This window comes from Diceros bicornis, chromosome 18, assembly GCF_020826845.1.
Source record: "Diceros bicornis minor isolate mBicDic1 chromosome 18, mDicBic1.mat.cur, whole genome shotgun sequence".
Classification (NCBI taxonomy): domain Eukaryota; kingdom Metazoa; phylum Chordata; class Mammalia; order Perissodactyla; family Rhinocerotidae; genus Diceros; species Diceros bicornis.
This window is the reverse complement of record NC_080757.1, coordinates 58,299,064-58,314,172: the sequence shown is the minus strand read 5'-3', so window position 1 is coordinate 58,314,172 and position 15,109 is coordinate 58,299,064. Positions and strand designations below refer to the sequence as shown.

Here is a 15,109-nt window from a genome sequence, read left to right as displayed (position 1 = left end):
GCCTGGTGACCAAGGGCAACAGGTGACCCTGCAGGCCTGGTGGGGAGGAAGAGGCGGGGTGACCGAGGAGAAGCAGCTGCTGTGGAGGCGCTGGCCTTCAGGCGACAGCTGAAGCCTAAGCTGCCACCCTTACAGACACAGACAGGCAGGGGCACCTTCCCCTGACTGCCTCCATCCTCCTCCAGGTGCCCTGGGATGACCTCCGCTACCTCTTCGGTGAAATCATGTACGGTGGCCACATCACGGATGACTGGGACCGCCGGCTGTGCAGGACGTACCTGGCGGAGTACATCCGGGCTGAGATGCTGGAGGGAGAGATCCTGCTGGCCCCGGGATTTCAGATCCCCCCAAACCTGGATTACAAGGTGAGGGAGCTTCTTCTCAGGGATGATAACCAATGAAACAGGAGCTCACTCTGTGACGCAGCAGCTACAAAGCTTAATGCCGTCCCAGCCGGCTCCCCGTGAGAGCCTCGCGTCACAAATGGAATATCAATAATTGAGCAAGAAGCCAGGCAACCAAAGCAACAGAGGGTTTGAAATGCAGCCTCTGGGGAGGGGGAGTGGAAACTTCCTTTATGTAGCTAAGGAGTAAAGGGGGGCAGCCCAAAAAGCGGGTTAGAGAACCGGTGGGGTTTGTACAGAGGGCAAGACATGGGTGGAACATTCTGGTAAGAAATGCTTAATAACCTGGGGACACGCATTCCAGCTTGCACGGCTCTACCTGGGCAGCCTGCTTACCAACCGCCCCTTTTCAGGGCTATCACGAATACATCGACGAGAACCTGCCCCCCGAGAGTCCCTACCTGTACGGCCTGCACCCCAATGCGGAGATTGGCTTTTTGACGGTCACATCAGAGAAGCTGTTCCGCACTGTCCTGGAAATGCAGCCCAAAGAGACCGACTCGGGAGCAGGCACAGGAGTATCTCGCGAGGAGAAGGCAGGAGACTTACTAGCCATCCCAGCGACAGCGAAGGGCAGGGCCTAGAACTGGGGTTCATGAAGTGCGTCCCAACGGGCAGCAACACCTGGGAACTTATTAGCAACCACTCTCAGGCCCCACTCCAGATCTTGGAATCAGAAACTCAGAGGTGGGGCCTGCAAGCTGGCTAACACGTCCCACTGGTGCCGCTGCACACTCAGCATGAGCACCCGGGGCCTAGAGAGGCAGGGGATCTTCAGGTACTTGGGCACAGTCTTAGCCGGCCACCCTCCCTGCACCCTTCTAACTTCACCACCTGAGTGCTAGCGAAGAGTGCAGCCCTCCTCCAAACTTGCCCTGGGAACACAAGAGCAGCAGCCGGAAATCCTGGGAGTGCACAAGTGTGGCCCTTACAGCACAGTCTAGACTCATGAGAACAGTCCCTCCAGAGAAGCTTAGATGATTACAGTGGGCAGGTCCCACGAATACGCAAAGCAGAAGGGCTCAGAGAGTGTAAGAGCATTTAATAAATTCTCACTTGTCTGGGCTACCCCTGGCATCTCATGAGGCGTCAGCACCTTTGCACTTTTTAATATATTCTGGACAAGTTCTACTAAAAATCAGCTAAGTAAAGTATTGGGCTTCCCAGTAAATAGACCAAATTCTTGATTGGAAGACCCTCAGTGCTATGAGGCCCCCCAGGACCTTTTCTTGGTCTCATGATTGAAACCAGAAACCTACTGATGGGCAACGGTGTACATGACCCCATGTGGGCCACCCCTTGAGAGGGTGTGACCAGCACGGTCCCTACAGACAGCCCACACGGAGGACAAGCACAATCCCACAACTGCCGGGTGATCTGACGGGGGAAGGAAGCTGACACATCCGGGAACGTCTGAAGGCACCAGGCTAGGGCGGCCTGATGCTCCACGGCCACAGCCATGTGGCCTTGACAATGGGACCAGAATATCAAAGCCTGTTGGCCAAGATTCCCCTCTCCTCGTCAAACGTGGGGCTGCACCTCCATGATCCCGATTTTCTGGCAACCCCACTTCCCTTTGTTCCCGGATTTGGAGCTGTGAACCTCTGGGGCAGCTCCCTGACCCTGACGCTGGCGGAGGGCTGGCTGGCGCAGGTGCAGTGATGGGGTTGTTGGGACTGACTTCCAGGTGAAGGCCGTGCTGGAGGAAATCCTGGAGAAGATCCCGGAGACGTTCAACATGGCCGAGATCATGGCGAAGGCTGCTGAAAAGACCCCCTATGTGGTAGTCGCCTTTCAAGAATGTGAAAGAATGAACATCCTAACCAACGAAATGCGCCGTTCACTAAAGGAGCTGAACCTGGGGCTGAAGGTAAAAAAAATATGGGTCAGCCGGGCCTGGGGACGTGCCTTAGGAAGTAGGCTGGCAGCTGCAGGCTGACTCACCTCCTCAGCTGCAAAACAAACAAACCCCAGGCCACTGGGCGCCTCGGCCCCTCGACCTTAGCATGTCACTACCTCCTCTTTGTTCCCTGGTCTGGAGTTGTAGGCACTCCAGAACAGGCCATGGAGGTCATCTAGACAGTGCCCTGGCAGGAAATGCTGGCATGGCCACTGCGGGGCATCTGCAGAGGCACCCTACTGACCCACACTCTGTGTCGAACTACATTCTCTCAATAACTCACAACACACAAGGAGGGGTGTTCTCCCACCTTGCTGAAAGTAAAACAAGGAATGGGACCAACCATGTCTGCGCCCCTGCCAAGAGGCACGGCCTCGGACACTAAGCACCTCCGTCTGTGTGTCCCTTAGGGGGAACTGACCATCACGACCGACATGGAAGACCTGTCCATGGCTCTGTTCTACGACACGGTGCCTGATACATGGGTGGCCCGGGCCTACCCTTCCATGATGGGCCTGGCGGCCTGGTATGCCGACCTGCTGCTCCGCATCAGGGTAAGGAGAGCTTCCCACAGGAGTTGCTGCCTGGCCTGACACTCAGCACACCCCGGCCCCAGAGACCGTAGGAACATGGCTGTGAGGGGGGAACGTGTGCTCCCACCCAGAGGCCTGGAGCCCTGCGGGCCTGGCCTTTGTGAGAGCAGGGCCGGAAGGGCCTGGTCCACGCCACAAAGACGCCTGACGATGCAAGCACTTCCTCCTAGAGGAAGAAAACAGCAAGCTTGGAGTGGGAGCAGCTTCCATCAACACAAATATAGAGAGCTCTCTCCAGCAGAGCTCAAAAAGCCCGTGACACCCATCAGGGTGAGCCGCCCTCTAAAAGCAGTGAGGTGACGAAAGCAAAAGCCTTTTTTGGGCTCCCAAATTATCCTCATAGTTAAGCCAGCCCTCCTTGACCCGTCTCTTCTCATGCCCTCGTTTAAAATGGAGCCAGAGGATAAAGCCACGTCACAGGCAGGCTTCACCGAGCTTCACTGATCTCTCATCTCTAAGGCCCTCTCAGCGCCCTGCGGAGACGCACACGAAAGGTTCTAGCCTTATGCCTGCCCACGTTTCCTTCCAGGAACTTGAGGCCTGGACGACGGACTTTGCCCTGCCCACCACCGTGTGGCTGGCTGGCTTCTTCAACCCCCAGTCCTTCCTCACCGCCATCATGCAGTCCATGGCCAGGAAGAACGAGTGGCCGCTGGACAAGATGTGTCTGTCTGTAGAAGTGACCAAAAAGAACCGGGAGGACATGACTGCTCCCCCACGAGAGGGCTCCTACGTGTACGGGCTCTTTATGGAAGGTAACAAGGGGGCTGGTCTGTGGAAGCTTCCAGACCCAGTCCTGCTTGGCTGGAGGAGAGAAACTAACCCTTGGCAAGGACAGGCTGTGTGCGCACTGTAAGGGGTAGGATGGGAGAGAGGCGCTCAGAGGGGGCCTGTGAGACGGGTGACACAATTCTGAGAATGTGCTCAGACAGAGGTCTGGAGGAGACCAAAAACATGCCACTCCAGGTAATGAGCCTAGACTGTGCTTTACTGAAAATGGCAGTCTCATCCTCAAATGTGAGTGCCTGTTTCGAGGGAATGAGGAACTCAGCACTCCTGGGCCTTGGAGCAGGGAGCCCAGGTTAGATGGCCATTTTGTGGGTGAGGGGTGAAGGTCAAGGAGCCCACCTCTGCCCATGCTCCTGTACGAGTCCCGCCCTCCACGTGGCCAGGACCTAGCAGCAGGAGGGAGAGAGGCCGGCACTCATTCTATCCCCTCCCACATCAGGCCTGTCCTGCGCCAGGCAGAGGCCAGACAGGACCATTTCCTCAAACCCACTCTGAGCTGAGCGCCAGCTATTCCACCACACACCTCTGTCCTACTCAGCAATGGCCGTCACCCTGACCGGTGGGGGTGTCAGGGCTTGGTCAGCAAAGGCTCAAGGCTCCCCAGTTCCCACATCACCAAAGACAAGCACAGCGGCAGCCGTTCTCCACGTTTATTTTGGAATTACAGACAGGAAATACAAATATCATTAAATAGGGTGAGTAGAAATACTAGCAGTCTGGCTAAAGGCAAATAACAGTTCTATGTGCATATATATATGCATAATTATTTCTACTGTATATGTACACATAGTTTAGACATTCCATACGAAGGGACTCTCCTACAACTGTTAGCTGGAGTTATGATTTCCTGCCACTGAAATTAAGAAGGCTGACAGATGAGCCTCTGAAAACACCCCAGATGTAAACGATGGGACCAGGAGCTTTAGTGCAAAGCTGTTCGTCGGTGCGCAGCGAGATACGCGGGAAGTCACAACATGCACATAATCACCTATGGAGTCCTGGATACAACTCCACTGTTGTGGAGCACCTGGCCTGAGCTCTTTGTAGGGGAGCCACGCCGGTGTCACAAAGGCACTAGCCTATCTCTGCAGAGGTGGGGGGTGCAAGGCCAGGCCCTCTCCCTTCCTCACTGCCAGCACACCAGACAGGAACCAGTTGCCTCACCAGAGGCCACCCTGACCCTCGGCCGTGCTGTCCCTGTAGGAGCTCGCTGGGACATCCAGACCGGAGTCATTGCTGAAGCTCGGCTAAAGGAGCTGACGCCAGCCATGCCCGTCATCTTCATCAAGGCCATTCCTGTGGACCGCATGGAAACCAAGAACATATATGAGTGTCCCGTGTACAAAACACGCATCCGAGGCCCCACCTACGTCTGGACCTTTAACCTGAAGACCAAGGAGAAGGCAGCAAAGTGGATCCTGGCAGCTGTGGCGCTGCTCTTACAGGTCTAGCTCGCTCCCTGGGTCCTGCCCCAAGGCCCACGCTCCCCTGGGCCAGATCCCAACCACAACTTCCAGTTTACAATTAGAAACTCAGCTTTGCAACTATTACTTATTTTTACAGGAACTCACGGTTGCTTTTGCTTCTCCTGCATAATCAAAGCACTTTATAACGGTGCACATCTGGGCTAGCCAGAGGGTGGAGGGCAGCCTGGAAGAGGGGTGTGGACTGGATTAAAACAGTGTAGTCACTTAGATAGATGTGCCCGTCTGATTCCCTTCCACCGACCTTCAGCTTGGTGCCTGATGGCCACCAGGGGCCTGGCACAAGCTTACGGGTAAGGGCTCGATTTTCAGCAGCCGGGACAAGCACCCCAGGAACCAAACCCCAAATCCTGATGTCCCAGAGGGGTCAGCGGGGTTTACTTTTTCCCACAAGCAGTATGTGGGATGAGGGCACGGCGTCACACCCTTCAGCCTGACGCCACATGCCAACGACCCGCCGATGAGTGGCCCGGGCACTCCTGCAAACAGGAGCTGCCACCAGACACACAGTCCCCCACAGCATCTTCCCTTCTCTCAAGGGTGAGAGAATCTTTCCCAGTGATGGGAATGCCTCCTCCCCGCTCCTGGAATCCTGAAGAACAAACCATTCCACAGAGGTGCCATCTGCACGTAGGTGACACGCTTCCCCATTGACTGCCCACCTTCTGAAACAGCTGGGAACAGGACATAATGAACACGGATTCAGGGACCACCATAAACGTGTGTGCGTGTCCTGGGAGGTCACAGGTTTCTGATTTCCACACTAAATCGCTCAAGTCCACGAGCCCCTTTTTACTACTGGGAAGCATTTTCATCTTCTTTCCTCTCCTTCCCCTCTCCCCACCATCAGCTCTCACTGCCCGCACTGGGTGGTGTCTGCCTCCAGCAACCTAACTTGCGGCCTGGGGCGAGCAGGGGAGAGTGGTCAGGGCTAGTCAGAAGGGTGTGCTCCATATAACAGTAGAGGGATGCCCTCAGCAGCCAAGAAATCCTGACTTCCAAACAAGCCAGGCTTCTCTGCAGTGAACTGCAATCCAGGGAGCAAGCAGTGCAGTGGGATTAGGGAGGCCGAACTCCCTGCTCCTGTGGACAAGTCCCTCAGCCTCTCTGTGTTCCAGGCCTCTGTACCTATCCAGGGAGACGGGGCTAAGCAAAACAACTGTGCCCTACAAGGAAAGGCAGTCCACAAGCACACACAGCTTCCTGCACAAGGTGGCCAGCAGCAGCCTGCTCACGAGCCAGCGGGGAGGGGTGAGAGGTAGCCAACCGGCCGTCCCTCACTCCGTGGGCTCCTGCCCCAAGGGGAACTGGCATCTGCTGTGGTGCTGGGCCCAGGGCTGCCCTGGGACTGACCTGGCTGAGAGCTCGGGCCCCCCACCTGACTGGTAGACAGTGTTTCTAACCGCAATCAGAACAATCTCCGCAGAAGTGAGACCAGTGAGCCCCAGGCCTGCCTGACTCTCCACGGCTATGCCGATGCAGGACATTCCAGCGAAGGGCCTGGGCTGCCATTCTGGGCGGGTTAGGTAGTAGGATGCAGAGAAGGGGAGATGATGAACTGGAAACCTGGGGACACAGGGAAGATAGCTAGTAGGGCCCACAAACTCCAGATAAGACAGCCTCCAGAGAGGCCCACAGGCTGGCACTCTCCATACTTTTAGGCTTAAAAGCAGAGTAAAGGGAGCTCCCTACGAATATCTGGACTTGTTCTAAGTTCAACTTGATCCTGAAGTTTTGTGAAAACTTGTTTCTCCGAGTATTCTCACCCAAACCATGGGTGAAGAAGAGGTCCTGGAAACCCTGATTCTGAGGCCGATAATTGACAACAATCCTGGGGCCCGGTGGGGCTAAGAGGGAGAAGGAAAACCATCCCTCAAGTCCTCCATCCCTGGGGCTGGGAGAATCCAACCCGTTTGGGGTTCTGGTGAGGAAGGCAGGAGTTTTGGCCAATGAGCCCAGCTGCCAGGCAACCACCTCTGCTGGCCAGGAGGGGTCACTGCAGCCCTTCATGTCCAGGCTGGAGGGACAGGAGAGCCAGTGCTCTGAGAGGAGATAAAACTGCCAGTGGCCACCAGGCAACTCATTTTCAATCCCTGGTAATAACCACAAAATAGGAAGGTTTTCCAATTTTGCCTTTAGAGCCTAAAATAAAACAGTAATTTATTCCACACGTACATATTGTGGGTAGCTGACAAAATTATATCCAAACTTTCCAAGAGATGATTCACCTTTGGGTTGCAAACCAGTGAGGGGAAAACAGGGGTTGGGACAAAATCTGCTTTGCAGCTGAAAGTGCTAAGGCCTGGAGCAGCCCTCTCTGTATCTCCTCTCTGACTCCTGGCTGACTGGAGGAGTGGGGAGCCTTGGTTTGGGGAGTGCTCCTGGGTGGGAGAACCTGCCAGGACTGTCTTGAAGGTAATTAGCAGAGACAAAGGGAGCAGCCAAGCGTGGAGGGAACAGGCCACAGATTGCTCAAGCCAGCTGTGGCACAACGTTGCCTCTGGTGCCACAGAATCTGTAGGAATGCAAATGCTGTTTACCGAAAACCTCTCTCCAAACAGAAACCCAGTGCCCCAGCACAATCTTTTGGCTTCTCTGGTCTAACTGTCCCACAGGACAATTTAATCACTAGTTTGCAGGCAAACAGTGTTAACTGATGTAGCCGCAGGGCAGTGTGGCTGTGGCCCCACTCCACCCGATTCCCTAAAACCTGCAGATCTGCCTGGCTCTGGGGAGAGGGGCTGCAGGCACTCTTGGCCACACACAGCAAGGCTGTGCGGGCTAGGCCAGCCACGGCCTTCTAGAACCCAGGAAGGTGACTGAGCCACCAGCCCTCGGAGGAAGACACGTGAGGCTGCTTCCAGAGGCAACATGCAGGGATGGGATCTAATCTCACTCAGAAAGGATGGGCTGCCACGCCCTGGGGCCGAGGCTTTCTCTCTGGAAGGCCTTTCTGTGTGCAAGGTTCAAGCACCTGAAGATGCAGATTGGGCAGAGAGGTTTTGAAATCTGCTCATGGAACACGGTGGGGTGGGGGTGGGGGGGCACCCTGGCCTTTTATAAATACACATGAGGTTTTCTGAAGATGTCCCACTGTGAGAAAGTGACACAAAAATGTTTTAAGTAGATCTAATAAAAATGAGCCTCATTTTTCAACAAATAAATTGCAAGGGGAAAGAATGAAGAAACCCAGATTAAAAGACACTTAGGTGACACATCACTCAATCACAAGGTGTAGACCTTATTTGGAACCTGAAGTCAAATAAACTTGACTTAAAATTAAAATTAAAATTAAATAAAAAATTAAAATGAAATAAAAAATATTTATAAGGCAATTGGAATTGTGAACACCTTCTGAGTACTTGATGATATTAAGGAATTCTTGCTAATGTTTTAATCAGGTGTAACACTGGTATAACGTTTTAGGGGTTTTTTTGGTTTAAGAGTCTTTATATTTTAGAGGGAAAACAGCAATATATGCATATTTTTAGAAATACAGACCTGTGTAAATATCAGAAGAAACAGATAAAAGAGTCAAAAGTGGCTGCTTTGGGGGAAGGGAGGGCAGGAAACAACTGTATTTTGTTGGTCTTTTAGTATTTTACTCTAAATTTATACATTTTTTTTTAAAGTAATTAAAATACTGGAGAAAAACTAAATGATGGAAAAAAATACCATTTAAAAAAAAAATGAGGTTGAGAGAACCATGGTACCAGGAGCCAAGGAAACCCATGGCACCAGCGTAGGGCCAAAGCTGAAAACATGCCGGCCACACGTGCCTTCACTCTTGTCTGTGACTCCTCCTCACTCTCCCTTCCCCACAAGCCAAAGGCCCAACCATTCCCATCTCCACCTCCCAGTGTGGGCTGGACTAGCAGAGCCTGGCCCAGAACAGCCTAGAACATCCCCACCCAGAGTGCCCCAGAACACTGATCCCATCTGGGGCCACCTGGGAGTGAGGGTCAGGGTCTGAAGGGATCTGAACACAGAGGGTCGCTCAGGAGAGACCCCATCTCTAATGGCTGCTGCAACCTGCCCGGCCTCCTGGCGTCCTCAGGCATACTCACGTCCCACTGTGGGACACAGCCGGCAGCTCTGGGCGAAGTGGCCGCCTCCACCACTAATGGCAGCCTCCTTCTGCGTGGGCAGAGCATGACCTGTTACCAGCTGCCAGCACGGAGAACATGGCAACTCCACAAGTGCACGTCACAGAAACGTCAGGGAGCGGCCGCCGCAGCCCCAAGGTCTGGCTATCTCATCCCAGCAAGCACAGCTGGCCAGGGCAGCAAGCCAGACCTGCTCTCCCAAACAAGAGCGCCTCCTCCGCCCACTCCTACTGCCTTCTAGACGTCCTCAGCCTTGAGGAGGGGAGCGCATGATCTACCTGTGTGCCCCCTCGTCACTAGGCCCTCGCCCCAGGCCAGAGAGCACTCCATGCGCTGACCCCACCACAGCCAGTCCTGGGACTCATGGAGAGTCAGCACCCGAAGGAAGGTGAAAGAGCTGTCTAATTTAGCATTAGGTTTCAAAAACTTTGATGATAACCCTCCATGACCTGAGATACACACCACTCAGGACATAACCAATGACAGGACAAAAGAGCCCCAGGGTTCCTGCAAGAGGCCCAGGAACCCCAGCTGAGGCGGAAACCACCACCCTGCTAGTGAAGTTCAGGGAAAACTGGGCTGGGCGGCACTCGAGTCGGCACCTGTCTGTCCTCAGAAGAAGTTCTTGATCAGCGGAGTCACCATCTTCACCCACAGCTTCACCTGCCGACTCGGCTGCTCGAAGGTGGTGGAGGACACCACACCTGACCTCAGGTAGAGCTGCTCTTGCTCCTGAGGAAGAGAAACAGACGGGAGTCAGGGGGCTCCTTCAGCACCCCGTGACACGCCTGCTGCCCCAGTCTCACATGCGGAGCAGCCCAGACTCCGTGGGGGCAGGGGGACCAGTCCCTGCAAAACATTCCTTAGAAAAGCTAAGAAGCCCATGTTTCTTAACTTTTAAGACCAAGACGCGTGCAACAGGCAATTCAGAGTTGAAGAAATACAGCTGGTGGAAAAAATATTTAAAAGTTCACCCTCACTAAATAAGATAGTGCAAATTAAAATAATGAGGTATTTTTTAAATGAGACACAGTTTTTCTTCTCTCAAATTGGCAAAAAGTTGTTTTGTAATATCATTACCCCATGCTGACAAAGGCCTAGGAAACAGGCACTCTCGTACACCGTAGACGGAAAGGGAGATCGAATCGTCTTTCTAGAGAGCAATTTGGCAACAGGTATCAAAAGCTTTAAAAAGCTCCACTTGCAAGAGTTTATCCCAAGAAAATAATGATGCACTCGGAACCACGCACTAAGGTTTTGTATACTGATATTTACCATATTTAGCAACATTTATAATAGGGAAGAACTGGAAACCACCTAAATGTCCAACAATCAATGAATTAAATATAATAATCCCATTTAACAAACCAGCATTCACCATGAGATAATCATGTTCTAGAAGGACATTTATTTAATAAAATGGGAAAGTGCACAATATATTAAGCGAAAGATGCAAGAAATGAAATAATATGTTCATTAAAAAAACAAGTTATGCCTTTTCATATGCACACAACAAAAGTCAAGAGAGGGAATAATCAAAACGACTTTAGTGATTATCTCTGGATGAAAGGGCTAGTGTCTCCTAATTTTTCTTAATTTTTACAATCAGTGTTAATTACTTTAATACTTAAAAACAAGCTAAAAAACATTTATATAAGCCTATCTTAAAACTGTGTCTGGAATCTTTGAGAGAAGCAATTGTCTCTTTTTCAAGCATACACCCTTTAAGTCCTGTCTCCTTTAATAAGGAATTGGACGAAGCTGTGCAAGCGCAGCAGACCGCAGGCAGCGGATGCGATCCTAACCGCTTCCACCACGCAGGGCTGTGAGGTCCCTCCCTGGATCTTCCGTCCCTCTATCTGTCAAGTACCAGCTCTCCCACAGCATCGTGAGGATCCAGTGGCAATGGCTCTGAGAACACTTTGCCCACCGGAGGACCCGGAGCCCCAGAGGAGAGCTGGGAGGACGCTGCCCCATCCCGCAGGGGAGCTGCACACTCTCTTCTCCGGGGGCAGAAAGGAAGACGCCTCCCTGGCCAACTCCTCTGACCCAGCGAGAACGGGACGGAGGACACCTTGCCCTCCAGAACACTACAGAATTTGTCCACTGCTTTTCCCGTCAAGGGTGGGGAAATCAAGTGCCTGGACTTCATTTCTTCCTGCACATTTTTCACACTATCTTTGTCATGAACCCGGCGCTTTCGAGGCCTGAGTCCACGCGGCACTTCCGACCCGAGCAGACTTTTCCATCCCAGCTCTAATCCTCCAGCCTCCTAACTGCTGCTGCGAAGGACTCCCTCCCTGGCTAGATGTGCCTGACAGAGGAGCCAGCTTTGGTCTCGGGGGGCTGGTTTGCAGAAGTCTCCACAGACCCAGCTCCAGCTTTATGTTTTCAAATGAATACGCAGCCAAGATTTCAATTAAATTACCAGAAACACTTAAGTTTCTTCACAGACTCCACAACAGGGATGGAGAAGGAAGTCAGCTGACCAAGGTCGCAGTGCTGTTCAAGGGAGTCGCTCTGGGGTCACAAGTGGGAAACCGTGCTCTCCGAACAAAACCAGGAAGCTTTCAGTTTTTATTGTGCGTACTAAGTGCAGGGAGGGACTTCGGATTCTGATAAAAATATCTCCCCATTCCCAGTGCCCAATGTGATACGAATGGGGCCCTTCCCTGTATCCCAAGGAGAACTCCAGAGGCAGCTTCTGAGAGCAGGGAGCCACGCAGGCGGGCTTTTAGGGACTTTCTGGGCTGTGGGGACGTTGTGTGGCTGGGCAGTCCCAGGCTTAGGCATCGTACGGGCCTCCCCGGAGGGTGGCTGTAGTCCCAGTATATAAGTGTATAGGCAGAATTATCTGGAAATGCATTTCTGCATTTCAAAGGCACAGAAATCAACATGCCTCTAAAGAACTGAAGAGCTGCAGTAGCATGAACTGCCACCGTCCCACAATCAAAAACCCCTGGGATTCAGGTTTGGGAAGAAAAAGAAAATATCCCAAATATGTCATTTGGGAAAGCAGCTGCTGACCACAATCGGCCCAGCTTTTCTCAAGATCCAGGATGTGGGTTCAGTCCCCTTACTCAGGAAGTGGGGGAGAGCAGCCAGTACCAGGACCCCAGCACAGGCCTGCTCCCCTAAATCAACCCAGATGCATGAAGACCTCATCCTGGCCCAAGGCCAGTTCACACTAACTACTCTCTACTGACCTAGGCCAGAACCTCACCATCTAGGCGTCTATGGAAACCCAGCTCTCCCTGCAACTGAGGCAAAAGTCCAGGAGACCTGGCCGTTGAAAGCTGCAGGTCTACACCTTTCACGCCGGCCTAGTTCCAAGGCCAGCTGTCCCCTACTGGAACCTCAGCTGTGGGGGCTTCCTCAGTCATTTGCTGGAAGCCTCACTATGGCAATAAACCTGCTGAGCAGACCAGATTCTCCCACTGGCCACCCAGAGCACGACCGCTGCCACTTCCTCTCGCCCCTATCGTGAGCCCTTCCCGGCACCAAGGCCCCACTCAGTCACTGACAAGATTCCCAGATCGCAGGAGGCAGATCCCAGAGAACAAGGCAGTTACCGTTTCCTCGTCCATCAACAAAGGCTCCAACAATTTCGCAACAGCAATTCCCAAACACTGGAGAATAAAAGCTTAACAAAGTCAACAGCTGAAGCTCCTGAGGGCTGGCCTACAGCAGTGTTATCTGTATCCCATGACTCAGGCGGGAAGCTGGCACCTTCCATGGAAAGGCTGTGTTGTAAAGGTCGCCAGTCCATGAGCCTAAAGCATCGTCTAGGTTCCATACACATGGGCACTGGGCTTGCCCTCGCAGAAGTCTGTCAGCACTCCTACAGGTAATCCAGTACAAAATTCACGGAAGAGCACTAACGAACTCATAACTTTCTATTATTCTCTCAACAGAAAATAAAATCCTACTGTCATGGAAGGAGGGCCGAGACCACGGCATTCCTACTTCAGCGAGGAAATGGGGTTCTCTCCCCTGCTTCTCTGGACCTGTTGGTGGATCACTAGCCGGCCAGTGGCATGGGGCTCAAGGCCCCAACCCCTGTAACCCTCCAGCCCTGGCTCAGGAGAAAGGGTTGCTCTCCAGAATTCCAAATGGCTGAGAGCACAGACCCGACCAGACACCCTGGGAAGTCTCCAAGGGGAGCAGGAGGGTCCTCAGTGGGCCACCTGCGCTCAATCACCAGTCCACACCAACGTGCCGAGCCAGCCAAAGCTAGTGAGGCTTCCTCTCAGGTCCCGTTTCCCCCTCTCAGGAAGAATGCCTGCCCTCTCCCTCCCATGGCTGCAAGGAAAGAAATCCTACCAAAACCATGAGCATGAGAAAAACAACACAGAAATCCCAAGACACCAGCACTCCGCAAGGAAAGCAGAACCTGCCTGCCCAATCACCGTCCCCGACATGCGTGGGAGGCAGAGGCAGCCCACGAGCTTCCGTCTGGTCCCACACATCACCCCCTGCAGACCCTGCAAACACACCGTGAGGGGACCCTGCTCCTGGCCAGGCACGCCTCCAGGCACTCTTTCCACCACCTCCTGTATATTCAATCCCAAACCAGATCATTACCAAGTGAAACAACTTTGAAATAAAATAAATAGAATCCAAATTATCAGTGCAAAAGAACTGTGCATCTTGATTCAAGGGCACAGAAATCTGTGCACGGGAGTGTCAGAGCCCGTTAAGTCCCTGAGTTCTCCGTGAATTGCCTCTGCACTGGCACTCCGGGTTCTTTTGCAAGTTTGGCTCTTTTTCTGGCTTCTCTGTCTTTACTTGCAAAGACACTGGCTCCCTGAATGCCCTTTCTGCCTGGGTGGCAAACCTCCCTCCGGCCTGTCCTTCCCCCGACTCTGAAGCACCTCCTTGCGAGGGTTTTTTTCAGAAATGACCGGATGCTGCCTGAAGCTCTTCCCTAGCAGGCCCAGGTCCTGCGTACCCCTCTGCACCCTTTCATAGTTGCTCTGCATTCTTAGAGGAGGTTGGGAACTACCGCTATATTCCTATCCCAGTGAGAAAACAGTGTTCTCTTCCCGTGAGGGGAAAGCACAAGTTCCCCAGGATGTGGAGCGAGAGCCCCTCCAGGAAGCAGCCCCTGCAGGGGAAGAAGGCCGCAGCAGTCAGAAGGGCACTCGGCTTCAAAGGGTGGCCCTGCAGCATGTTTCTTTCAGGACTGGCCATTCCTACCCCAGCCGACTTGTGAGGACTCCAGTTCTTTCTCACTCTGCTCTCAGTCCCGGGCAGGAGACCATGGCGGGAGACAGCTCTCAGGCGACATGGCAACACGGGCAGGCTGGGCACCCAGCTACACCCCCACTCACCCCAGGAAATCCCACTGCCCCAACTAACCTGGTGAAGTTGCTGCTGCAGGGCCCGGCTCTCCGTCACAATGGCAATCTGGGCCTCCAGGTCCCGGTGAACTGACCTGTACCCAAAATTAGGAGAGCCAATCAACGTGAGACAGGGCAAGCTGCTCCCTGCCAGGTACAGCCAGAGGCCTGCAGGGAAAAGGAAACGTGCAGACAGGAAATGAGAACAACATCTGCCGGGAGCCTCTCCACACCTCATCTCAACCTAAGAGGAAAGTGGCCTGCCACTGGGCTTGCTGGGAATAAGACAGCCACTGCAGCCCGAGAGGACAGGCTAAAATGGGACTTGCTCTCCACCCTAGGCTACTTCCAGGCACATCTGCCCCAGCCCCAGGTGCTGCTGGGGTGCAGGGATCGCGGGTCTGTGCGGCGGCCCGGTGGCCCCGGGATGGCTCAGTGGGATGGCTCCTCTTTCTTCTGCCACACTGCACGCTGGGCCTCTGTTCCCAAAC

The 15,109-nt window shown here is 53.4% G+C and overlaps 2 protein-coding genes across 2 annotated transcripts in view; one reads left to right on the top strand and one right to left on the bottom strand.

The window, feature by feature from the left end:
• The window catches only part of DNAH17 (dynein axonemal heavy chain 17), a 121,001-nt gene extending 112,837 nt beyond the window's left edge, over nt 1–8,164 (top strand). Inside the window, exons 75-80 of the mRNA XM_058561775.1 lie at nt 186–365; nt 758–940; nt 2,092–2,274; nt 2,715–2,858; nt 3,427–3,652; nt 4,890–8,164. Of these exons, the coding sequence (XP_058417758.1) occupies nt 186–365; nt 758–940; nt 2,092–2,274; nt 2,715–2,858; nt 3,427–3,652; nt 4,890–5,137 (1,164 nt within the window). The 3' untranslated portion in view covers nt 5,138–8,164. The remainder of the gene's footprint in view (nt 1–185; nt 366–757; nt 941–2,091; nt 2,275–2,714; nt 2,859–3,426; nt 3,653–4,889) is intronic.
• The window catches only part of PGS1 (phosphatidylglycerophosphate synthase 1), a 44,846-nt gene continuing 34,632 nt past the window's right edge, over nt 4,896–15,109 (bottom strand). Inside the window, exons 10-12 of the mRNA XM_058562066.1 lie at nt 14,638–14,786; nt 9,879–10,008; nt 4,896–4,982 (exon numbers count right to left, since the gene is read on the bottom strand). Coding sequence (XP_058418049.1) covers nt 9,889–10,008; nt 14,638–14,786 — 269 coding nt within the window. The 3' untranslated portion in view covers nt 4,896–4,982; nt 9,879–9,888. The remainder of the gene's footprint in view (nt 4,983–9,878; nt 10,009–14,637; nt 14,787–15,109) is intronic.